We start from the raw sequence: 24827 nt of genomic DNA, 5'->3' as shown, positions 1-24827 counted from the left end.
ACAATATGCTTAAGGCCAGATCTTAACTGTATGACGAAACCGTTATCTAAAAAGAAACTTCCAAATCCAGAACTTGTGTGTTAAGCAAACCTAAATCACTAACCACTAACGTATGATACAAATTCAGTAAAGCATATACCTGTTTACAGAAAAGTTGTAAACACCAAAACATATCTAAGATTCATAATACACATATATAAAAATTATATGGATTATCTACCCAGGAAGCACTTGACTTTCATGGGTCTTGGTTCTGCCACCCAGTAGAGACACCGATACTCGTCCCAGGGTCCCAACTAAGAAATGCAGACCCTGCACCTGCTCATCAGCTAACTGGCAAGCTCAGCTGGGGCCAGGCATTCGCCCCTGCATCAAGCCCGAGGTGGCAGGCATACAGCCCTCGAGCATGGGGATAAAGACACACACAAGAGCACAATAAATGCACTTGTGAACAATAATTTAGACCACGTAGAAAACTCAAATTGTACACTTTCTCCAAAATACTTAATTTCTAGCGTTGTTTCTGAAAATGTGCGATGACTAAAATTGAGTTACCAGTTTTTGTTTTTAAATGTACGTTAGACACATAATTGGCGACGGCGTTTAAGCAACGCTTCACAAGTGCACACTGGCAGCAACAGGCGCGGTTCTAATTCGAAAGCAAATTAGATGACTCTTCATTTAAATTCTAGGGCCAGCGCTCCTATACTACGGCTCTTGCTTTCATGGCGGCGTCGGAGGCGGCCGCTCCCGCCCACGCGCGCGCCTCTCGCCCAGCGACCTCTCGCAGAGGCGGAATCTGAACTCCGCGACGCTCGGGGACGCCGCGCGCCCAGGCGCTTCCCACCCAACAGGCCGCGCCCACCGCGGCCGCCCGGGTCCTCCGCCGAGGTCACCCGCGGCGCCAACAGCAACGCGTGAGGGACGTGCGCGGCCCGCCCAGGCGGGCCTTCCCACCCTCGGCCCTCCGGGGCTCGCTTGCTCCGCCTCCTCCAGGCCCAGTCCCAGCCCGCCCACCGTTTCCACTCCGCCCAATCGGAACCGACGTGCCTCCGAGTGTGGCCGGAGGAGGCTGCGCCGGGGCGGCCTGACGCTGAGCGGCCGTCACGTCAGCGCGGTAACGTCACGCGCCGACGCTGGCGACGTACCTGTCGGACCCCGGACTCCTGCCGCTCTCTTCCCCTTCCGCGGGTCAGGGCCGGTTCCGTCCGGAGCCTCAGCCCCTTCTCAGTTCTAGTTCGCCCGCAACCCGGAATCAGGCTGGAAAATGTGGACGGGGGGGTGTGGCGGCTTGAAAGTCATCTTCTTTACCTCCCGAGTTGGACCATGGATTCAGTTTTAGAATTTTGAGAGGGAAGTGAGGCTGGGGATTTTTATTTTTAATTTTGGACAGAAGCAGGTTGACGCTAGGGTCCTTCAAAACAAGAGGATTTAAACCTAATGCTGCTCCCATGTTTGAAGGAGGACAAAAATAAAAATCCCACCTGGCAAAATTTACGTAACCGCTTCAGTAGAAAACACCAGGTACCTTTTAACTCGCGACAGTGTTGGTTGTGTGTGAGGCTTTCTCCAGGTGACGCTCCCCCGGTAGCTAGGTTTTAGCTTTGAAACAGATGCAGCATCCAGAGGCCTCGCACCAGACAGCCACCGCTTTTGCTATGCCTCTGAGCCGCGAGGTGAGTTGCGTCTTACCGGCGAGGATGCGTTCGCTGTCGTGTTCACAGGTCGGGTCAGCCGTGAGGCCAGGGCTCGCGTTCATGCTTCCTCCCGCAGGTGTACCTGCGTGGTGTTCGGTCCATCCTGCTTCCGCGTGGACTCTCGTACTTTAAAATTTTGCTCGTTTCCTTCGGGAACCGTCGAAGGAACTTTTGAGTAGAATGGAAGTCGGTACCAGGAAAAGATTAATTTCGAAGTGAGAGCGTGGTTTTTACTTGGACTAGATTTGCCCAAGTTTATATAGCTAGTATCCATTTTTCTATCTTTAGATTTATATGAGTATATAAAAACAGTTTGCTTGTATATTTGTGTTTTCTTGTTAAACTCGTTGGACCAAAAACTATTTTAGGGTCTCAGAAATAAACTTTTCATGGGATATGGTTTATTTGTATGGCGCTTGAAAACTGTGGAACACATAGAAGATAATTACATCTTCGTGATGCCTAATAGAGGCTTACATTTGTTGACTATGGCAAAAAATCCTGTTCATGACAATTGAATCAATAGTGAGCATACTTTTCTATCTTTATGTAGATATAATTAAAAAGTTCAGTATATAAACATTAACTTTTAGAGCCAGGTAGTCCAGTTCCTGTGTCATTATTGTAACTTATGTTATTGTTTGTTGACTTCCTGGAAATATTTTTCCCTTTAGAAAGAGTTAATTTAGATTGTTTTTTCTGATTAGCTCTATATGGTATTAATTTTATCTGTCAGTTCTGTGTGCCTTTATAAGTCAGCACAAAATAGTCCTGAGTTCAGGAGTACATGGGGCACCTTAAATGCTTATGTAGTTATTGTCGACTTTCATCTTAAAAGATGTTACTGTTGCTACTACTTATTATGGTGTTAGTTCTTACGGCTTACATATATTATCTATAGATTTTTTTCTAAAATTGTGTATGCTTATATACAACAACCCCTACTTGGTAGAAGAAGCCACCGTTCACAGACTCTGTTATAGTGTTTGTCTCCCATCCTTTTCTTTCCCTTTTCCACCACACTCTTTGCTTAAATGACAGCTCAAAACTTTTTTCAGAGGTCAGTGTAATGATGATTGTACGATAGCATGTTTTAGTCAGTCATACTTAACTCATTAGGGATGTAAATATTTAACCTGGATTTGAATAGGTACAATTCAGAGGAACAGATTTGTTGAGGTTATAAGTTTAATGTTAGAAGATTGGCAACTTTCCAGATCATGTCGGTGATAGGCTTACCATTTCCTGTTGTGACATGTTGGTAATAATTTTTAGACAGCTCAGGAAGTCAGATTTCATCTCTGAGGTGGGTCATATATCAAAGCAGTATCCTGTGGGGCTTGGCCACTCTCACTGCTTTGTAGATCCTCCAGCTTAGTTTGTAGTCAGCAGGCATGTCACATCTACAGTGTAAAGAACTGACTGCATTCTATGTTTCCTTCTGTTTCCTAAGCAGTTTTTGTAGATCATCTCAATTTTTACCCCAATTCCATGAAATAGGTACTTTTTCTTCCTTTTAGGTGCTATACTCCTACAGTCTCCGTTTTACAGATGTAGAAACTGAAAACAAGATTTAGTTAACTTCTCTAATGTCTTACATATACGAAGGGTCAGAACTGAGACAGGCCCAGCAGTATGGTTTCAGAGCAAGAACATGGCAGTACTATAGAGTACAGCAGCACAAATCTGCAGTTTCTACTGATTCAGATTCTAGAGAAAAAGACAGAATGAGAAGATGGCACCATTTGCCCATTTCTTTGTCATTATAATAATAGTGTCAATTTACAGCAATTCTTGAAAAAGTGTTTTTGAAAGAAAAAGTAATCCTACTACTTAAGCTTTTATATATGAACATTTCACATCTGTGTATAAACATTGTAGCTTGGGTTTTTATTTTGATTCTTGAAGATAAATATTCTTAAATATAAGAGGATGACCAGTAGTGTCCCATCTGCATTGATCAGAAAGGTTGAATTAAATTAAATAAATTTATTTTATTTTGTCATTCTTAGGGGACCGGTTTGTCTTTGAAAGTCATAAAATTTATCTAGTTTTTAAAGCCTCAATGTTTTGCAGTTAGCTTACTGTTGGATTATTGTTCTCCTCTTTTCATCTGAGCCTTATATTTGTGTGTCTTTTTTTTTTTTTACCCTTTTATTTGTTTTTATTTTTATTTTTTTATTTTTTGCAGAACCGGGGATTGAACTCAGCCCCTTGTGCTTGCCAGGGAAGCACTTATTCCACTGAGCCATCTCTCTGGCCCCTCTTTGCCCTTTTAGAAATCATCTAATATTAAACTCCCCCTTTAAAGTCTTTGTTTTTATTTTTGACACATGATTACATATATGTATTTATGCAGATATGTACACTTTGATAAATGTGTATGTTATAGAAAGAGCAGATCAAGTTAATGTATCTATCACTCTCCTGTTTGTCAAGTTTTTTGTTGTTGTGAGAACAGTTACTCTTTCAGTAATTTTGAGGTACACCGTGTGTGTGTGTGTGTGTGTGTGTGTGTGTGTAAACTGTTTGGTTACTGGGATCCAGCCTTGCCAGGACCCTTGCATACTAGACAAGTGCTTTGCCACTCAGCTATAGCCTCAGCTCTTTTAAAAAATATTTTTCTGAGATAAGGTCTTGCTGAGTTATCCAGGATGGCCTTGGATTTGTGATCTTCCTGCTTCTGCTTCAGACTGCCGCTGTGTCTTTTGCGATATATTATTTTTCAACTGTTGTCATCTTGCTGTGCAATAAATCACTGAAACTTATTCTTCCTAACTACCACTTTGTATTCTTTGATCAGAGTCTCCCCTGTTGTTATCCTCTTACCTTCCAGGGCCATATAACTACTCTTCTACTCTCTGATTCTGAGTTTGACTCTTTGATTCCACATCAGTGACTATGGCATCATAGTGTGTTCGCTTATCTCTTTTTCCTGATGGCATTAGATCTTAATTTGCTTGAAAAAAGACTGTATTTTATTTTATTTGTTTATTTTTTTGTATTTAGGATAGGGGCTACAGGGTCTCACTATGTAGATCAGACTTGTAGTGATTCTCCTGTTTTCAGCCTTCCAAGGGATGAGATTACAGGCTCACACTAACACGCACAGTCTCAGTTGCAGTCTCAGGGCACTCCAGGGGTGGGGCTGGCACTGTAGGTTGGGGATTGAACCTCTAGCACTTTAGTCTGCTGAGCTATCTGGCCGGCCCTAAAAAAGACTGTATTTTAAACTTTTTGAGTTAATTCAATTATTGAATTAAATTTCTTCAGAGGTTTATGTAGACTTAAAAATATTATGCTACTTTACTATACAAATACTCTCCTCATTGTCTCATTAGCTTTATACAAATCAGATTAATTACTTAGGCTATTCAGAATGTGTGTGCTATACATCTAATTTCCATTTTCCACTTAATTTGAAATAATGGTTGATTATTCTGTTTCCAGGTCATTAGTAAATAACTGCCTAATTTTTAATTTATTATCTTTCTCATTTTGTGTTGTAATTGGTTATGAAAAGGAGACAAAACTATCAGTGAGACAGATTGGAGAAAGAATATGACACATTTGCAGTGGGGATTCAGTGGTTTCAATGACTACTACAGATATTTCTATCCATGTATTCTGGGAGCATCACCTATGCAGCGTGTCCACTTGTTTTTACCTCAGTGTTCCTTTTTCCTTCTTTTTGTATTTAGGACAGGGTATACAGGATGTACAGGGTCTCACTATGTAGATCGGACTCTTCGTGATCCTCTTTATAGCATCCCAAGTGCTGGGATTACAGGCGCATGCCACTGCGCCCAGTCTCAATCACCATCTCAGCACGCCCTGGGGGGCAACCTGGGGATGGAACTCCCGGCCCCTTTGTCTACCTGAGCAGGTGCTTTAATCCACTGAGCTATTTGACTGGCCCCTAATATTACTTTTTTTTTTTTTTTTTTTTTTTTTTGGCAGTGCCAGGAATCCAACTTAGGACCTTGCACTTGCCAGGCAGGGGCTTTATGCCACTGAGCTATATCCCTGGGCCCCCTCATGTTCCTTTTTCAACTGCCTTCTGTTGACTTTCCACTTCTTAAAAGGATAGTCATTTCACTAAAGATAGAGGAAGAAAAATACTTAAAATCATTGACCTTTCCCTAGTTTCTCATAAATCCATATTTATTGACTTTCTTTTCTGTGGTACCTGAATATATGTTCTTTTTTGTTTTTACTGTGGCATTTGGTCTGTGATAATCATGATGACGTCTGTGATGCCGGGGATTGAATCCAAGGCCTTGTGTAAATTAGGCAGGTGCTCTACTGCTCAGATATCCCCAAGCACTATTATTATTTATTATTGTAATAGTTACAAAACTAAGTGGTAGCTTTGCCTAGGTCTCAATCTTGTTGGTACATTCCTTACGTAAATTCCATTTTATTCTTAGAAGCCAGCTTTAGAGCATTCCTTTGTTCCACCTCAGGTAAAATTTCTTCATGGTTAGGTTCTTCTTTTTTTTTAAGGTTCTTCTACTCGAACAACCCCCAGGCCAGCTTTAGTGCCTTATGTACTAGGGGAAGAATCACAGAGAATAGAGGAATGTTACTACTATAGGATGTTAACAGGTATTATGTGGAATGAGTCATTCCCCGTAAAATTAAATTTGAGAAACTTTTTCAACATGCTTCTTGTTTATTTGACTTTCTTGATAGGGTCTTACTGTGTTATCAGCCTGACCTTGAACTCTGTGTAGCCCAGGCTGGCCTAGACTTGAGAGTAATCCTCCTGCCTCAGTCTCGTAAGTGCTGGGGTTACAGGCTCCTACCACCACACCCAGCTCAGAACTAGAGGTTTTTTTCAAAAATCTTTCTTAGGCTTAAATGCCTTTGTAGTTTCTAGTGGAAATGTGAGTGCTTTAACTTATTGGCTAGGAAGACTTTTCCAGGGCTGTTCTCAGAATGTACTTACCTACAAATATTTTTGTTGTCTTCTCAGCGCCATAGCTTGACCTAGGTTATTTATTTGCTTCAAATAACTTCCTCCTTTCCTGCTCCATAAAAAGCTGCATTTTGAGTTTTGATTCAGGAGTACGTCTAAGAAAAAGCTTGTTAATCACAGTCAAATTTGGTCTTTTTTTTGAGCTTGTAAACTGTTCTTATGTCTTCAGTGACATGTGTACAGCTTTTATTATCAGGACATATTACTATATAGAAAACTATAACATCCCCCTTGAGGACAGTATTAATGTAATTTATGCTGAAATTTACTGAAAACTGAAAAGTTTGTACAAATGTGTCATTCAGTAAATTTTTTTGTGGTTTCTGATATTTTTGTTTGTTCTGTAAGCATTAATGAATATATTCCACTGAGCCATCTCCCTGGCCCCAATGAACACATAATTATTTTGAAATTCGTGACAAAATTGAGACATTTTAATATGTGACTACTAGGGCTGGCCAGATAGCTCAGTGGCTTAAAACACCTGCTTAGGCAGAACACAGTGCCCAGGGTTTGATCCCTGGCCTGCCATGCTGGCCCCATCCCCAGGGTGCACTGAGATGGCTATTGAGACTGGGTGTGGTGGTGCATGCCTGTAATCCCAGCACTTGGGAGGCTGAACATAGGAGAATCGCTACAAGTCCAGTGTACGTAGTGAGACCCTGTTGATCCAGTAGACCCTATCTACAAAAAAAAAAAAAAAAAAAGTGACTACTACCAAGCACAAGCTTATCAAAATATTTAACTGAGAATGATTCTTACATACAAATGACTAGATGAATTGTAGTTTTCATCTCCCATGATTACTCTTGAGATTATTGTTCCAAAGAATTTCATTAATTCTTTTAACCTGATTGTGACCTACTTTTCTGTTCAGCTTTCAGATACTTGATCAACATACCTTTGGAATATAGCCATAATCTTAGTTCCACCCAATCTGCTTTATTGTGTGCCTGCCTCAGCCTGTGAGTCTTTTATGCCACCATTTTCCAGGGTCATCTTTCTTCCCTCATCCCCAAATTCAGGTGGTGTGCTGTTTCGTATCTGTTCTAGATCCATGTGGTGAAGGTAATTATGTTCTTCAGTATAGTCTGACTTTACATGAAAAATGAAGCCTAAATGTATAATCATAATTTTGGAAAGAACAGTCTGGTCATGAGTCCTGTGAATTGGAGGACACAGAAATTTGTTTTCAGCCAGCTAGTCAAGCAGGACTTAGTTGATATCTTAGATTTCTGCTTTACTATTCCCCACATTTTATTGCTTATCAAGTCTGCTTAAACATTTATAAAAGCTCTTTACTTCACTGTTTTGCTATGTCTTAGTTCAGTCATGCTCTATGATCTCATTTAAAATTGTTCAAAGGTCTACTCTCATCTAATTCTTCTATGTTTAATTCCTTAGTCTCTTGGCTGTTGTATCTGCCTTCTATTCTGCTGGTAGTATTGGCTTTCTAAATTCATATCTGATCATGTGACTTCTCTTTTAAAAAGTCTTAATAGCTCCACATGTGCATAGAAGAACATAAAGTTTTCTCTTTTTTTTTTTTCTTTCTTTCTTTTTTTTTTTTTTTTTGCAGAACCGGGGATTGAACTCAGGCCCTTGTGCTTGCCAGGGAAGCACTTACTCCACTGAGCCATCTCCCCGGCCCCAGAATAAAGATTCTGAAATCTTTTTTTTTTCTTTTCCTTTTTTTTTTTTGAGGAACCGGGGATTAAACTCAGGCCCTTGCGCTGGCCAGAGAAGCACTTATTCCACTGAGCCATCTCCCCGGCCCCATAAAGTTTTCTTAGCATGATTTGTGAGCCCTTTGTGATCTGGCATATGTCCATCTCTAGCTACTCTCTGATTCCAAGCAGATTTTTTAAATTTGCATCTGTGTTGAAATGTATATGGAAAAGCAAAAAGCTAGCAAGTCAGTGTACTGAGTTCAAGACTTGTATAGCTCCAGCAAGCAAGACTGGTATGGGCTATGGGCATACACATAAGCCCATAGATGAGTAGGACAGAACTTTGAAATACCCTCCCCCCTTTTGTTTTCTGTGCTGAGAATCAAACTGAGAACCTCATATGTGTTAGTCAGACATTATGCTACTGGATTAATTGGGTTATGTGTACAAGTAGTGCTATGGGTAGAACCCAGTCCTTGACACTGAGCAACATCGCCATTCCCCCTTTCTTTTGAGATCACCTCACTAAGTCAGCAAGTTGCCCAAGCTAGGATCAGAGTTGTGATCCTTCTGCCTTGGCCTTTCAGAGTGCTAGGATTACACATGTATACCACCATGGAGAAAAGGAAAAACAATTCATTGTAAGAAAGATACCCTTTTTCAACAAATGGTGCTGGAACATTTGGACATCCATATGCAGATTTATATTCAATTTATATCTTATCCAGTTGTGGCAAACCTACGGCATATATACAGCAGGCCCTTTGTATCATTAAAGGCTGTAAAAGATTTGCCATTATTGCCTTGTACCTTATGCAAAGAATATCTAAAAATGTACCAAGACTTAAATGTAAAAATGTATAAGCACAAGAATTTAGGAAAACTAGAAGGGCTGGGAAGAGATTTCTTTGACTTGATACCAAAAACATAATTCATAGAGAAAAATTGTATTTCAACAAAATTAAATATTTTTGCCTTATAAGAGAGTTTGCTTAAAAGATGAAAACATATTTGGAAACAACATTAGACAGTTAACTAGTGTCTGCAGTGTGTAGGGAACTCAACATTGAAAGCAGTACAGCTAGAAAATGGGCAAAAGACATGGACTGTGATTTCACTTAAGAGGACATGCAGGGGACATATGAAATTGTATAGAGATGATGTACATTCCTGCCAGAATAGCTAAGACAAGCAATAGTGATAGTACCAAATGCTGGCAAAGGATATGGAGAAACTTCATTACTCCCATGTTGTTGGTGGAAATATAAAATGATACAGCTACTTTTCTGAAGAAATGAAACATCTGGCTACTATTTGACCCAGTTGTTGTACTCTTCTGTATTGATCTCAGAGAAATGAAAACATTCACAGAAAAACCTGCACATGGGTATTTATAGCAATTTTATTAATAATTAATAATAAACTAGAAAAGGCCAGATGTTGTTCAGTGGGTGAATAGTTAAATGAACTGTGCTACATTTATCCCTAATGTGTGTCAGCATACTGTGTAACCATTGAGTGTGCAGCATTGAACAAAAATTGGTCTCTAAACTTGCCACACTGTCTAGAAGGGAGGACAGACACATTAACAAAATAATATTACAGTTACAGTAAGTACTGTGAAGGAGTGCTATAGAAACTAATTATGAGAAAAATTGACTTAAGTTAGGGAAGATTTGATCCAGCTAATGTAGATCATGGAAGCTTTTCTACTAGGTACATGAGTTTGGACAAGTTATTTACACTTTGTGTCACAGCTTCCTCATGATTGTGGTTATATTTAATACAAATATTGAGTGAATTTCTGAAGTGTTTAAAGTAGCATATATTAAGCTTTCAGAGTCTGTGAAATCAATAAAGAAATTGTTGATATGAGAGCTGAAGAACAAATAAGAGAGTTAGATGAAGAGGAGTGGGAATGTTCCACGCAAGAGGGCGGACAAAGGCCTTGGGCAGGTAGAACTGAGATTGAAGGATTAATGAAGTGAAACTACTCTAAGAAGTGTACATTACAAAATGAATATGATCATTACATATATATGTACATTGTATCAATGAACTTAATTTAAAAAATTAAGTTTGAAAGTAGGCAGGGGCCAGGCAGCAGGGCTTTTTGTCTGCTGTGTTAATAATGAGTTAGTGGTAAATGAAAGCAGTGGTAAATGATTCAAAGATTTTAATCCATAAAATGGGGCAAGAATACTGATCAGCTCCGATAGTTTTTGAGAAACAGTACTGACTATGGTATAGATAGTGATTAGAGGGGATTTAGATGATTGCACATAGGTCATTGAGGAATTATGGTAAACTAAGGTTTATCCTTCCTGTGGATTTCACGTGTTACCTCTACACTTGCAGGAATATGTTTGCAAGCTATTGTGTATCTATTACGGTATTTTAAAAATGAATTAAAAAGAAAAGGTGACTTTAAATTATTATTTTTTAATATGAATATTTTCACCTGTGGTTTTTTTTTTTTTTTTTTCCACCTGTTCTTTTATAATAGCCTTTTTCTTTCTGTCAGTTGGGCCTGGGAAATGAATTTAGAATCTGAAAAATTTTAATGCTGGTATTCAAGGTTTTACCTAGAAAAATTTTTTGATCTTTTTGAAACAGGCTTTCACTGTGGAGTTCAGGCTGGCCTTGAACTCATTGTAGTCCAGGTTGGCCTCAATTTACAGTGACCCTCCTGCTTCAGTCTCTCAAGAGCTGGGATTACAGGTGTGTGAAACCACACCCAGATCTGCCCCTGAAAATTTAAATATTGTATAGGAGTGTTGTTCAAAATGTTTTACGCTTAAAGTGTGAACCACGTGTGTAATTTAACTTTTTTAGTGGCAGTGTTAAGGGGATCAAAGGGGTAAGGTGGGCCTAGTAACATACGTCTATAATCCTAGGATGCTGGGAATCTGAAGGCAGTAGGATTTTGAGTTTGAGCGCAGCAGTCTGGCCAAAATTTAGCAAGACTGTCTGAAAAAATAAAACGGGTTAGAGATGCAACCCAGTCCAAAGTTCAGTTAATATTGCAAAAAAGAAAGTGGTGAGATTCAATTTAATAAAATATTTTATTTAAACCAGAATATCCAACATTATTTTAATCTGTAATCAAATATAAAATTACTAATAATATTTGGTTTTCTTTGTGTGTGTGTTGTTTTAGGAGTCTGGTAGGTATTTTACACTTTGAGCACGTCTCAGTTTGCACTTGGCTCTGTTTCAAGGGTGGCTACTGTATGGCTAATGTCTGCTTCATTGGATAGGATAGGTGGATAAATTTCTGGGTTAATAAGAGGAGTCTTTTTTGTTTTTACTTGGAAATTTAGAGAAATAGTATCTATTCAGGCCTGGGTTTAATTATTTTATTTGGACCCAAGTTGTGTGCTCAGAATAGAGATGAAGATTTTGATGTTATGAAATGAGTTTTTTTTTTTTAAGTTTGAGTTAATTTTCCAGTTATCATGCAGTAGTTTTTAAGGGACTCTGTGGGAGGATATGAAGGAGTGTGTGGATTTTCTAATTGAGGATCAAGTACTACAAAAAAACCCCTTATTTTAGAATGCTTTCCCAATGCTGTGTAGCCTGTAACATGGACTGAAGTATGTATGTTATTACACAAACCCTTCCCTTATCAGCTTAAAAGAAGTCAAGAATAATGTCAGTATTCTTTGCCAAGTCTTATCATACATCCCCCCTGCCCCCGAACCAGGGATTGAACTCAGGCCCTTGCACTTGACAGGCAAGCACTTATTCTACTGAACTATCTCCCCAGCCCCTTAATCATACATGTTTTGATATATACAAATTAAATGATTCTTAAACTATTGAAGTTTAGTTTTTTAATAAGCCTTTTGGGGGGCCAGGGAGATGGCTCAGTAGAATAAGTGCTTCCCTGGCAAGTGCAAGGGCCTGAGTTCAATCCCCGGTTCTGCCAAAAAAAAAAAAAAAAAAAAAAAAGCCTTTTGGCTAGTTACACAAGAGTCAATAACTTGGTTGTCTCAGAGGAAGTACAGAATTCTTAGCATGAATAGTTATTTTCATGTTTTTCTATCTTTACCATTTAACTATAAAACTTACTTTAATATACTAACAACCTTAGTATAAAATAGGCTGTCTTTGGTGAAGGTAACTATATGACATTTGTGAAGTTGCAGAGCAGTGAATATTTATGTTTTCCTTTGTAATTGATGTGGTAATTTTGATATTCTAATAAAACCAGTTTGATATTGTTGCAGAGTGCATTTGTTTACTGAAAACTGATTGCTCATTCATTGATTAATTTGACATTTATTGCCCATACATTATGACAGCTATTGTCCTAGACCACACTAAGAACTCTCGAAGTGTTACCTTTTTTGTAGTGATCTTCAAGTTTGGAGGAATTTATAGAATACAACTCTTAAGAAGATAGTTATTAGTCTTTTATTTTTTAAAAAAATTACTTTATAGATACTTTTTTATTGTGAAGGCTCCTTGAAGTTATTTTTGTACATGCAGAAGGAAAATTTCCTGAGTATGAAAGATGGTCTTCAAACAGTTTTGTTTGTAGTACTAGAATTTGCTGCTAGAATTGAGCACTAGAATTGGAATAGGCTTGGTTTCATTCCTTATCTTATTTTCTGTAATATAACTGTTGAGACTTGTCTAATCTGCCTTGTTCTACAAGCCTTACTTGTTTTACTAGTTTTATGCCTATCTTTCAAGTCCTACACCACACATACTTTACAAGTCTGTTGTAATGTCGAAACACTGATACTGAAGTCATATTTTTGATATTGAGTAAATATGTGTATTTTAAAAATCAGTCTATATCAGGGTAATTTTGTTTTTAGTGAGTAACAACAATAAAAACATAACTCATTTAGTTTTACCTGCTTTGGAAAAATGAAAATTGTAACTGATTTTCTTTGATTTTTTTACATGGCTAATGTGGCCTCTGAGGTTTGAAATTTCAGTTCATGTGGGCTCTGAGGATTTAAACTTAAATTTAAAAATGGAGAAAGAAAAATGATTTATAATACAGTACTGTTAAAATTAGTACTGTACTTGATGAAGTGCTACAGAGGGCTAGTCTGCCTTTCCAACCTAGTGCTTCAGTCATCTTGCTCCCTTTCCTGGAGCAGCGTTCTTGGAAATCCTCTCACAGTCTGTACACACACAAGCATTTACTCCTGCCCTTGTTTTGTCAGGGGTGTCCCACATAAATTGTAGCATAAGTGCATTTCTCTACTTCACTTTTTAAAAACTTATTTGAGCATGGGAATTGTTCTGTACCACTATGTGAAGAAATTTTTATGTTTTTACAGCTGCATGAGAAAAAAATTATTAAATAACCTCACAAATTTAATTTAACATAATCAAGGTAGTTATTGTTATACTGAATGAACTTAGCATTTTTTTTTAAAAGCAAAGAGCAAAGCTTTGCTTTTGTGATATTAAGCTAGATGATTTTTGTATGTTGGAAAAATGTTAAAACCATTTTTCCCCCCTGTTTTCCAGATAATCAGACAGCTAAATGGAGTCTGAGCAGCTGTTCCATAGAGGCTACTATAGAAACAGCTACAACAGTATAACAAGTGCGAGTAGTGATGAGGAGCTTTTAGATGGAGCAGGTGTTATTATGGACTTTCAGACTTCTGAAGATGACAATTTGTTAGATGGTGACACAGCAGTTGGTAAGTTTAGCATTGTAACTCGGTATTTATAGTCAATAATACCTACCAAAAAAGTATACATGTTTATTAGGATTGACGGTTAGTATAGTTTTTTTTAAAAATTGAGTTGAATTCATATAGCATAAACTTAACTATGCTAACGTGTATGTCAGTGATATTTAAATTGGAAACAATTTTCTCTAAAGTCAGGTATGAGACAAGAGTTGTTTTCACCAAGAATTGTTTATTGTACAATTATCTAGTTCTAAAATATTTTCAACTCCCTCCCCCCTTTGAAACCATTTACCCATATGAGTAAACATTTAAATTTAATAAAGAGTAATATGGAGAGTAGTACAATCATTAAAGCACAGGTATAAAATTTGATGAATACATACACTGTGAATACAACTCATACAACTATCCTTAAGTCAGGAAATTAAACCAACACTCCAAGATTTTTATTTCCCTTTCAATTTCATGGATAATTATTATTTTAATTTTTGTTTAGTTGAGTTTTTTAGATAGATTGTGTATCAGTGGAATCATACTATAATATATATATTCCTAAGTCTGGCTTCTTTTACTTGTGTTTTGAGATCTGTGTTGTGCCGTATAGCTATAGTCAATGTGTTCCTACTGCTATATTGTATCTGATTGTGTAAATATACTGCAGTTTATTTAGCTGTTCCGGTGATACATTTTTTTTCTTTGTTATTGTTAATCTGTTCATTTTCATGAACATGTGAGACTTATGTTTGTATAGAGTTCTTAACACATAAATGAAGTCCATAGAGTCCTTAGGAGAGTGACTAGCTACTGAAAGAGACTCTGGTAGTAGTTATTTTTATTTTTCCCTGTATTAATAACCCTTTTTCTATGGTAGACTCTGTCTTCTCAACATAAGCAGTTTCCATTTATGTTAGCATTCAAATTAGTTGTCAGTAGCCTGTCTAGTATCATAACCGAAAAGGATATAGGTCTAGAACTCAGACATAGCATCTGGATTAGGATTCATGTTGTAAGAGAGAAACTGCACTGGACTTGGCTAGCTCCAGTAAATACTTGTTATATAGCTCCTGCTTTAAAAATAGTATAAGGTATGTACTTGAGAATTTCAGAAATGAGACCAGCAATGCCATACTGAATGGGGAAAATGGAAACAATTTTCTGAAAAAACAGGAAATGAAGAGTATTTGTTCTAAACTCTTCTGTTCAGTTAGTACCTGTAGCTTTTGGTCTAACAGGCATGAAAATGAAAGAAAAGCAGTCAGAGGTAATGATACATGCCTGTAATCCCACCATTTGGGGATGCTGAGGTAGGGAGATTTTAAGGTTGAGTCCAGGCTGGGCAGTTTAGTGACTTTGTGATACTCTAAAAAAATAAAATAAAAAGACTGAGGGATTGAGGGAGGAAGATTGCAAATTCAGGTCCAACCTGGATGACTACTAAGACCTGGTCTCATGAAACAAAGGCTAGGGATTTACTACAGTGTTAAGGCTCTAGGTTTAATCATAGACAAACAAGTGTGATATAATCACAAAGAATTGAGTCAAATTATGACCTTTAACCTAGAATACTCTTAAGAACTTCACTCTATGACTTTTAGATCTGATTAACAAATTCAGCAAAGTGGGAGGACACACAATCAACATTAAAAAAAAAAAGCTAATATAAATATACCAATAACGAACCAGCTTAAAAAAAATCAAGAAAACCATTACGTTCAAAATAGACTCAAGAACAGCAGAGAAAGGTCCTCTCTGAGATTTGGTGTCCAGACACTAGAATATAGCAATATGAGTAGAAGAAGGAAAGAAATGGGTCCTGGAACCTAGGAAAGATCTGAAGTGAGAACTGAAACCCATGGAGAGAGAAACTTCAACTAAAAAGGGAGAGGTAGCAGGCAATGCCATCTCCCTGAGCCTGGACTCACTGCATGGAAGGGGCAACTTGAACCTGAAGACCTGTGGTGACTATGGGCAACCCCAGAGGCCTCATGAAGAAGCACAACAGTGGATGGTGCAGTAGACACAGCAGACTGCAGGGGCTAGTGAGGTATTGGGATTCAGATGTCCCCCAGGAGAGGACCATTGGCCTGTAGCTATCTTGGAGAGGGGCTAACTAAGCTCAGAACTCAGAGCAATTGCTGACTCCATCTAGGGAAAAAAAAAAAAAAGACTCAAACATAGCAGAATGAAAAATTTAAGGATCAGCTGAACCAAGGGAAGGATAGATCTCTGCAATGAAAATTACAGAATACTAATAAAAGAAATTGAAGAAGGCAGTAGAAGACAAAAAGAGCTCCCATGTTCATAGATCACTAGAATTAATACTTCTTAAAAAAATATTAATGAAAGTGATCTGCCGACTGAATGTGGTCCTCAAAGCACCAATGACATTCTTTACAGAATTAGAAAAGTTCATCCTAAAATTCATATGGAAGCAGAAAATACCTAGAATAGTTAAAAGTAATCCTGAACAAAAAGAACAGTGCTGAATGTATCGCAAATCTGGATTACAAAATATATTATAAGACTTTGATAACAAAAACAAGGTGGTACTGTCACTGGAATGGATACATAGCCTATGCAGCAGAATAGAGGCACAGAAACAAAAACACAACTTCATCTGATCCTTGACAAAGACGTCCAGAATATACATTAGAGAATAGAGAGGTTCTTTACAAATAGTGCTGGGAAAACTGGATATACAGAAGAAGATATGCAGAAGACTGAAACTAGACCCTTATCTTTCATTTTGTATAAGAATTAATTCAGAGTTGAGTAAAGATGTAGGTGTAAGATCTGAAACTTTGAATCTCTTAGAGGAAAACAGAGGAAATAATTGAAGTCATTAGCCTATGCCAAGACTTCCTGAACAGGAATACCACAGGAAACAATAGCAAGAATGAACAAACGGGATTAAGTTACTTTAAAAAGCTTTTGCACATCAAAGGAAAGTAAAGAGACAGGCTACGGAGTAGGAGAAAATTTGGCTAGCTTCACTTTCAACAGAGGATTAATATTCAGAATATGTTGAGGACCCAAAACAATACCAAAATTAAAAAAACAAAACAGCCCAATCACTAAATGGGAAAATGAACAGAGAATTCTCCAAAGAAGCAGTACAAATGGCTGTTAAGTCCATAAAAATTTTAAACATCTTTTACCATTATCAAAATAACAAAACTACACTGATATTGTATCTCACCTGAGTCAAAATGCATATCTAGAATATAAAAAAAGAGGCCGGGGATATAGCTCAGCAACATAAATGCCTGCATGGCAAGCGTAAAGTCCTGAATTTGATCCCTGGTACCACATACCCACCCACCCACCCACCCACCCACACACTGCAAGGATGTGGGGGAAGATGGAGTCTAAAAACAGATGTATTATTCAGTCCAACTGTACCACTTCTTGGTGTATTCTTGAAAGAAAGCCAGCATATTCTAGAGATAGCAGCACACCCACTTTTATTACAGTATAATTCATAGTACCTGAACTATGGCAGTGGCCTCGGTGGCCATCAACAGATGAATGGAGAGAAAAAATGTGGTATAAATATATACTAGAATGTTATTTAACCATAGAGAAGGACAAAATCATTGCATTTGCAGAAAATCAGGACAGAAGACCACTACGCTAAGTGAAATAAGCAAGATTCAGAGTCAAATACTGCCTACTGAATGTGTCCTCTGTATGAAGAAGGAGGTGAGAGACAGAAGGTCGGAGGGAAGGAGAGACAGCTTTCTTCATGAAGAAAGCATGAAGTAATAGAGAAACTTACAGAAGAGCATGAGGATGGAGGGGAGGAAAAGGGGAGAGGAGGTAATGGAGAGAATGATGAAAGTATGTTATATGCATGTAATAATATGTCAAAATGAAACCCACTAATCTGTATAACTAATACGCAGTAATTAAAAAAAAAGATGAGTTGGACCCAGTAGCACATGGCTATAATCTTAGTATTCAGTAGCCTGAGACAGGAGAATTCTAAGTTTGAAGTCAGACCCCACAACTTAGTGAAATACTGTCTCAGAATAAACGTTAAAACAAGGCCTGGAGATGTGGTTCAATGCAAAGGCCCTGGGTTCCATCCATGGTACTAGGGGTGAAGGTAGACGTCCGCCAACTGAGAGTACATGCTAATGAAGCAGATCATACCATTTCTAAAAGATAGAAATTGTCTTTGTGATGAATAATTAATATCTGTTATTTTAAACTAGTCAAAGGTTGAAAATTTTGATGTTTTTATTAAATATAGCTACAACTGAGTCATTTTAGTCAATAATTCAGTTTCTTTGGACTATACAAACATTCATTTCATGCAATGGAGAAAGCCAAGGTTTTATTGCCAGACTTGTGTTCATGTATAATTTTTACCCTATAAAGCACATTATGGAGCTGGATGTAACTCAGTAGCACCTGCCTGGCAAGACAAGGTCCTGAATTCAATTCCCAGTGTTAAAAAAAACAAACAACGAAAAACATTTTGTTGGGGCCAGGGATATACTTCAGCAGCGCCTGCCTGACAAATGCAAGGTTCTGAGTTTGATCCCTGGTACTGAAAAAAAAAAAAAAAAGGAAGAAAGAAATAAAGCACATGACTATTCATTGGTATAACTTTAGAATTATTGTAATACTGTACTGAGATTGAAGGGTTATGGGGCCGGGGAGACAGCTCAGTGGAATAAGCACTTCTCTGGCAAGCACAAGGACCTGAGTTCAATCCCCGGTTCTGCAAAAAAAAAAAAAAATAAAAATAAAAATAAAAATAAAAAATAAAAATGAAGGGTTAAAACTATAGTCAAAAATGTGTCCAAAAAGTTAACTTTCAATAGTTAATTCATGTTAATAATATGGTTATGCTACATAGTTTAAATTTTAATCTTTTCTGAAGTGCCAGTGTCAAGAATCCCTCCCAATTTCTAGATTTTGTACAGAACTGAGAGGAAGTTATAGTTGAGGCATCTTTTTTTCTTTTTAAATTAATTTATTTGCTGCAGGGTTTCACACAGCTTGGACTCGTAATGATCCTCCTGTGTCAGCTTCCTCAGTGCTGGGATTACAGGTATGTGCCACCATGCTTGGTTTCAGTGACCAGCACTGTGTGCCTGGGGCTCCGAGCTGGTACGGCCTGCAGTACTGAGCATCGATCCCAGGTCCTTGTGCTTGCTAGGCAGGCACTTACACTGCCACACTTATCTCCCCAGCCCTGAGGGAGATTTTAAAATGAGGACACATAGCACAGTATAGGGTGCCACCCTTAGTTTGCAGACAGAGACCTAATAACTCTTTCAATTTTCTACCAATAACCTTAAAGGAAAAAAAGTTTTGTTGATAATTATAATGCACATTGAAGTGTTCTAATTTTTGAAAAATTGGCTGATAACTGACAGTGGAATACAAAGATATTATAGCAATTATTTTAATCTTTTCCAAATATAGTTGAGTATTGCTTAGTTGAAATGTTTAGGTCTAGAAACATCTCAGATTTTAAATGTTTTCAAATTTTTGAATATTTGGATATATGTAATGAAATATCTTGGGTAAGGGACCAAAGATGAAACATGAAATTCATTTAGACACAAAGCCTGGAGGCAGTCTTACACAGATATTTTTAGTATGCTTGTGTTTGGGCTGTCACCCATCACATGAGGTCAGATACAGAATTTTCCACTTCTGATGTCATGTCAGAGTTTCACAGTTTTGAACATCTCAGATGTTGAGCTTTTGAAATAGGGAAGCTCAAGTGTTTATAACTTTATTCACCTCATACTCCTTTGGGATGGGGTAATCATTAATTGTCTATAAGAAATTACAGAAGAAAGCTCCTGGCAAAGTGTTGTAGAATGACCATGCCAGAAAGTGGCTGGCCAGCTGTAGGACACCTTTTAAAATAAGGACACCTCAAATTGCAGGGCCCAGGCCTTGCTGCCATAGATGCAGAAGTATGCCATCAACACGATGAAATGAGCTAACCCTAGTTAATTTGTACTAGTCAGAGTTATTTTTTTTTTTTTAATTGTTAGGTAAAACCCGAGGTACTAATTTAATTACATATAATATTCTTTATTCAAAAAAGATGTGAAGCAGCTTATAAAGATACGTAAAATTCATTCATTAGCATGAGTATTTGACAGTGATGAAGCAAAGGGATAACGCATTGAAGTGACAAAAAATGCAGAGATGAAACATCCTAAAAATGGTACCAGTACATACTAAGAGAAGACAATAAATTTGTCTCTTAAGCCTTACAGCAATAGCTAAATAAGAAAATCTAGGTAAGGAAATGACTCACAGTATGTTTTTAAAGGAAATAATTGATAAAAAGAAATAGAATTTCAAAACAACATGCTAGTTATTGCATTGTATATTGTTACCTTCAAATAGTTGCTTAGATTACCAGATCCAGACATGTATGATTGATCAAACATATAAACACCAATTGTTCCTTTCAATAAACTAATAGAAATTAGTAGCACAATTACAGAAGAGACCTGCAGTAGCAAAGGCAATACTGGGCAGCAAAGGCAAAGGAGAAGGCATCACAGTCCCTGACTTGAAAGTATATTGCAAGGCTGCTGTGATAAAATCAGCATGGTACTGACAAAAAACAGACCTGAGGATTAATAGAATGGGTTAGAAGCTGCAAACACAGTTCCACACACTCAGCCACATCATCGTTGACAAAGGAGCCAAACATATTCACTGGAAGGCAGAGCTTCTTTAAAAATGGTGCTGGAGGGGGCCGGCCAGATAGCTCAGCGGATTAAAGCACCTGCTTAGGCAAATGCAGGGATCTGGGGTTCCATCCCCAGCCTGCTTTGCTAGTCCCGCCCCTGGGGCGCGCTGAGTTGACAATTGGGACTGGGTGTGGTGGCGCGCACCTGTGATCCCAGCACTTGGGGGGCTGAAAATCAGGAAGGATCACTGTGAGTCTGATCTGTGTAATGACACCTTGTAGACCCTGTACTAAGTACATTAAAAAAAAAAAAAAAAAAAAAAAAAAAACGGTGCTGGAAAAACTGTCTTTCTACCTGCCCAAGACTAAAACTAGACCCATGTCTATCACCATGCACTAAAGTCATAATGGATCAAGGATCTAAATATTTACATGGAAACACTAAATGTATTGGAAGAGAGCGTAGATAAAAATCTGAAAGACATAAGAGTAGGCAGAGAGCTCATGAACAAAAACCAAACTGCACAGAAAATACTTTAACAATTGGAATCTCTTCTTATTAAAAACAGCTTTTGCACATCAAAAGAAATTACCAACAAGGGTGCAAAGAAACCCACAAACTGAGAAAAAATCTAGCCAACTGCCCCTTAGACAAAGGATTTCTATCTAGGACTATAAAGAATTAAAGGGGGTGGGGAGATGGCTCAGTGGAATAAGCGCTTCCCTGGCAAGTGCAGGGGCCTGAGTTTAATCCCAAATTCTGAAGGAAAAAAAAAAAAAAAAAATCTGATCTCCAAAATTCAAAGACCTAATCCAAAAATGGACACACTTTTCAGATAAAAAAATACAAATGCCAAATAAATATATTTTAAAAAGTTTAACTTCATTAACATCATTCAGGAAAATGCAAATTAAAACTACACTCAGATTCTGTCTCACCCCAGAAAGTGACTTTCCTCAGAAAAAACAACGAATAACAAATGCTGGCAGGGCTGAAGGGAAGAAGGAACCCTTTTCCACTGTGGGTGGGAGTGTAGACTGGTACAACCATTATGGAAATCAATGTGGATTTTCTCAGAAAAATTGGTGATAGAAGTTTTGATGTACAAAAGCTATTTTTAATAAGATGAGATCCCATTTTTCCTCAGAAAACTAGGATTAAAGGTCCCATTCAACCCAGCTATTCCCCTTTTGGGTATCTTCCCAGAAGAATTAAAAATATCATACTATTATAATATATGTGCACCCACGTTTATAGCAGCACAATTTATGATAGCTAAATCTTGGAAACAACCCAAGTGCCCATCAACCAAGGAATGAATAACAAAGGTGTGGTATTTTTATACAATGGATTACTAAACTGTAAAACAAAATAAAATTGAGGCTTTTATAGGTAAATGAATACAACTAGAGACCATACTTGTAAGTGAAATAAATCAGACTCAAATGTATAAACATCATGTTGTCTCCCTCGTGTAAGAAACAAAGTAAATAAGTTACTAAAAGTACAATAGATACTGAGACAGGGCAAGAAACTGCCATAGTATTCAAAAGAGAAAACCAGTTGCTGAGTCCCTATTTCTGTTACTTAGGTAAGTTTCTGAGTAACATTTTAAAGTGGTTACTGTCAAATACAGCAATGAATATGCTTGGAGTCTGCTTGGTATAAACAGCAATAACTTTTTTCAGGGCTTTTATTATAATATCCATTGGCATCTCCTGCTATCCCAGGACTTAATTCTACAAGGACATCATTATTATTTGGCACAGGTTGAATACTCCTCATCTGAAAATAGGAAATGCCCTAAAATCTGAACTCTTTGAGCTGTAGTGTATATGATGCTGTAAATGGAAAATTCCATACTAAGAAAGTATTTTCTGCACAAAATTACTTTAAATGTTGTTTCAGTTTCCTTCAGATTTGTGTATCCAGTATGCTTAAGATATAAAGGAATTTTGTTTAAAATCAAGTGGGAGGGGGTAGGGAGGTAGTTCAGCAGTCTAAGCACCTGCCTGGCAAGCGCAAGGACCTGGGTTCGATCCCTGGTACCACATGCCATGCTGGGCTCGGAACTGGGCATGGTGGCACATGCCTGTAACCCCAGCACTGGGGAGGTTGAAACAGGAAGATCACTATGAATCTGAACTGCGGAGGAATACCCTGTATCAATTAAATAAATATTTAAAGAATAGGGACCGGGGAGATAGCTCAGTGGAATAAGCCTTTCCCTGGCAAGCGCAAGGGCCTGAGTTCAATCCCCGGTTCCGCAAAAAAAAAAAAAGAATAATCAAGTTTTGTCTTCAATATATCTCATACAGATATTCTAAAATCTGGAAAAAATTTAGAAACCTACAACACTTTGGTCCTAAGCATTTTGGATATGGGATGTTCAGTGCACCGTATATTCTTTTTTTGGGCAAAAGGTTAGTTTATTTATTTATTGTGTGTGGCCAGCTCAGCCCACCAGGGGGCGGACGGGCTGGCATGTGGTGCTGGGGGATTGAACCGTGGTCCCTGTGCTTTGCTTGGCTTAGCTTGTTCTAAGTAGGTGCTTTAGACCACTGAGCCATCTCACCAGCCCCAGGTTAGTTTTTTTGAAGTAATCGTTGTTTATTATTATTTTGTTGAGGTTTGATAGTGAGTTCCATAAAAAATGGAACGAATTACCAGAAGTCCTGTTAGTGAAAAGTGAAAAGTATATCCATGGGCAAGGTAGGAAGTCTTGGGTGGACACGACCTGCTATTGATCCTTCAAAGCAGCATTATTATTGTTGTTGCTGCTATTTTAGTGGTACTGGGGATCGAACTCAGGATCTTGCCCTTGCCAGGCAGGTGTTTGTGCCATTCAGCTATATCCCCAGCCTTAGGGTGGGAAGTCTTTATTTGGAATAATTTTGTATCTACCAAAAGATTCAAAAGAATTAACAAAAGCTCCAAAACATGTATTCCATAAAACAAGGCTATAAGAATTTTAGCTATGATAAATTGTAAAGGAAATAACTACCACAGAAATTAAGAAAAAGTTAAAAGTAAAGCATTTTCTTCAAGTTATCCATAAGATACCTAGGTTTCAAGAATACTTTGGTATATTGTTTAAGTAGCAATTTCCATACTGTCTTTTTTCAAAATCTCTTTCTACTACTACAAGCTATTGGGACCTGCAACAGTTACTTTTAAAATGTAGGCTAAGTTATGAATATTCACCATATTAGGAGTGAGACTGTCTGGGACCCTCTGGATCCTCATTCCAGCCAGCATGCAGGCCCGGTGTGTGAGCAGGGCCACCTGGGGCCTGCCGGATCCTCATTTCAACCAGTACCCAGGCCCAACGTGTCAGTGGTTACTACCAGGGGCCCACTGGATCCTCATGCCAGCCAGCACCCAGACATGGCGTGTGAGTGGGCCTGCCAGGCGCCCACTGGATCCTCACTCCCATCAGTGCCCAGGCCTGGTGTGTGAGTGGGACCACCTGTTGGTCCGCTGGATCCTCATTCCAGCCTGTACCCTGGCCAGGCGTGTGTGTGGAACTTGCTCCATCGGACAGGTCTGGGGTGGAACCCTGCAGCAGAACTCCTTGCAAAGAGTCTAGATGCAAGACCCACACAGCTGATCCAGGAGCAGAACATCTCACCAGAGTGGGATCACTTCCTGCATAGCAGGTTCACTTCCAAGGGCTGCAACAGGAAGAAGTGGAGCACAGCAGCCAGACCCAGGCCACACCCAACTGGACGAGTTTGAACTTGGTAGATCCTGACCTGGTGCTAAAGTAATAACTCTACCAAAGCTGTACACCAAAGGTCAGAAGACAGTGATACACAAAATGACAAAGAGAAGGAGAAAAATGCAGTCTCAGGCCCTGAGCCCACCAAGAACAAATGCAGGAGACAATAGCATAGAAGAAATTGGAAATCACAAACCTGAAATCTCTGAAATAATAGCGTCTAAAGTAAAGAAACAACTGCAGAAAGGTATAGAGGAAATCAGATGAGAACTAATTTTTGAAGTAAAGAAATAACTATAATGAAAGAAGTACTAAGTGCTTCTTCTTATATTTTAGGAAAGGGTCTACAGGGTGTTCCAGGTCTCCCTACTAGATCAGACTCATAGTGATCCACCTGTTTACAGCCTCCCAAGAG

The 24827-nt window shown here is 38.3% G+C and overlaps 2 protein-coding genes across 5 annotated transcripts in view; one reads left to right on the top strand and one right to left on the bottom strand.

Annotated features, from left to right (window-relative positions):
- Positions 1-1221, bottom strand: part of Nek1 (NIMA related kinase 1) — a 227734-nt gene extending 226513 nt beyond the window's left edge. Inside the window, exon 1 of the mRNA XM_023700104.1 lies at positions 1149-1221. The gene's annotated coding sequence lies outside the window, so the exon portion shown is untranslated. The remainder of the gene's footprint in view (positions 1-1148) is intronic.
- The window catches only part of Clcn3 (chloride voltage-gated channel 3), a 113837-nt gene continuing 90172 nt past the window's right edge, over positions 1163-24827 (top strand). For 2 of the 4 annotated variants that reach the window (XM_004640240.3, XM_004640238.3), the window contains exons 1-2: positions 1163-1676; positions 13845-14020. In XM_004640240.3, the coding sequence (XP_004640297.1) occupies positions 13861-14020 (160 nt within the window). In that variant the 5' untranslated portion in view covers positions 1163-1676; positions 13845-13860. The remainder of the gene's footprint in view (positions 1677-13844; positions 14021-24827) is intronic. The other 2 variants (XM_023700103.1, XM_023700102.1) reach the window with 2 other exon arrangements.

The sequence above is a fragment of the Octodon degus genome, unplaced genomic scaffold, assembly GCF_000260255.1.
Source record: "Octodon degus isolate 3935 unplaced genomic scaffold, OctDeg1.0 scaffold00121, whole genome shotgun sequence".
In the NCBI taxonomy this organism is placed as follows: domain Eukaryota; kingdom Metazoa; phylum Chordata; class Mammalia; order Rodentia; family Octodontidae; genus Octodon; species Octodon degus.
Note: the sequence above shows the minus strand (reverse complement) of the source record. Positions and strands in the feature narration are given on the sequence as shown.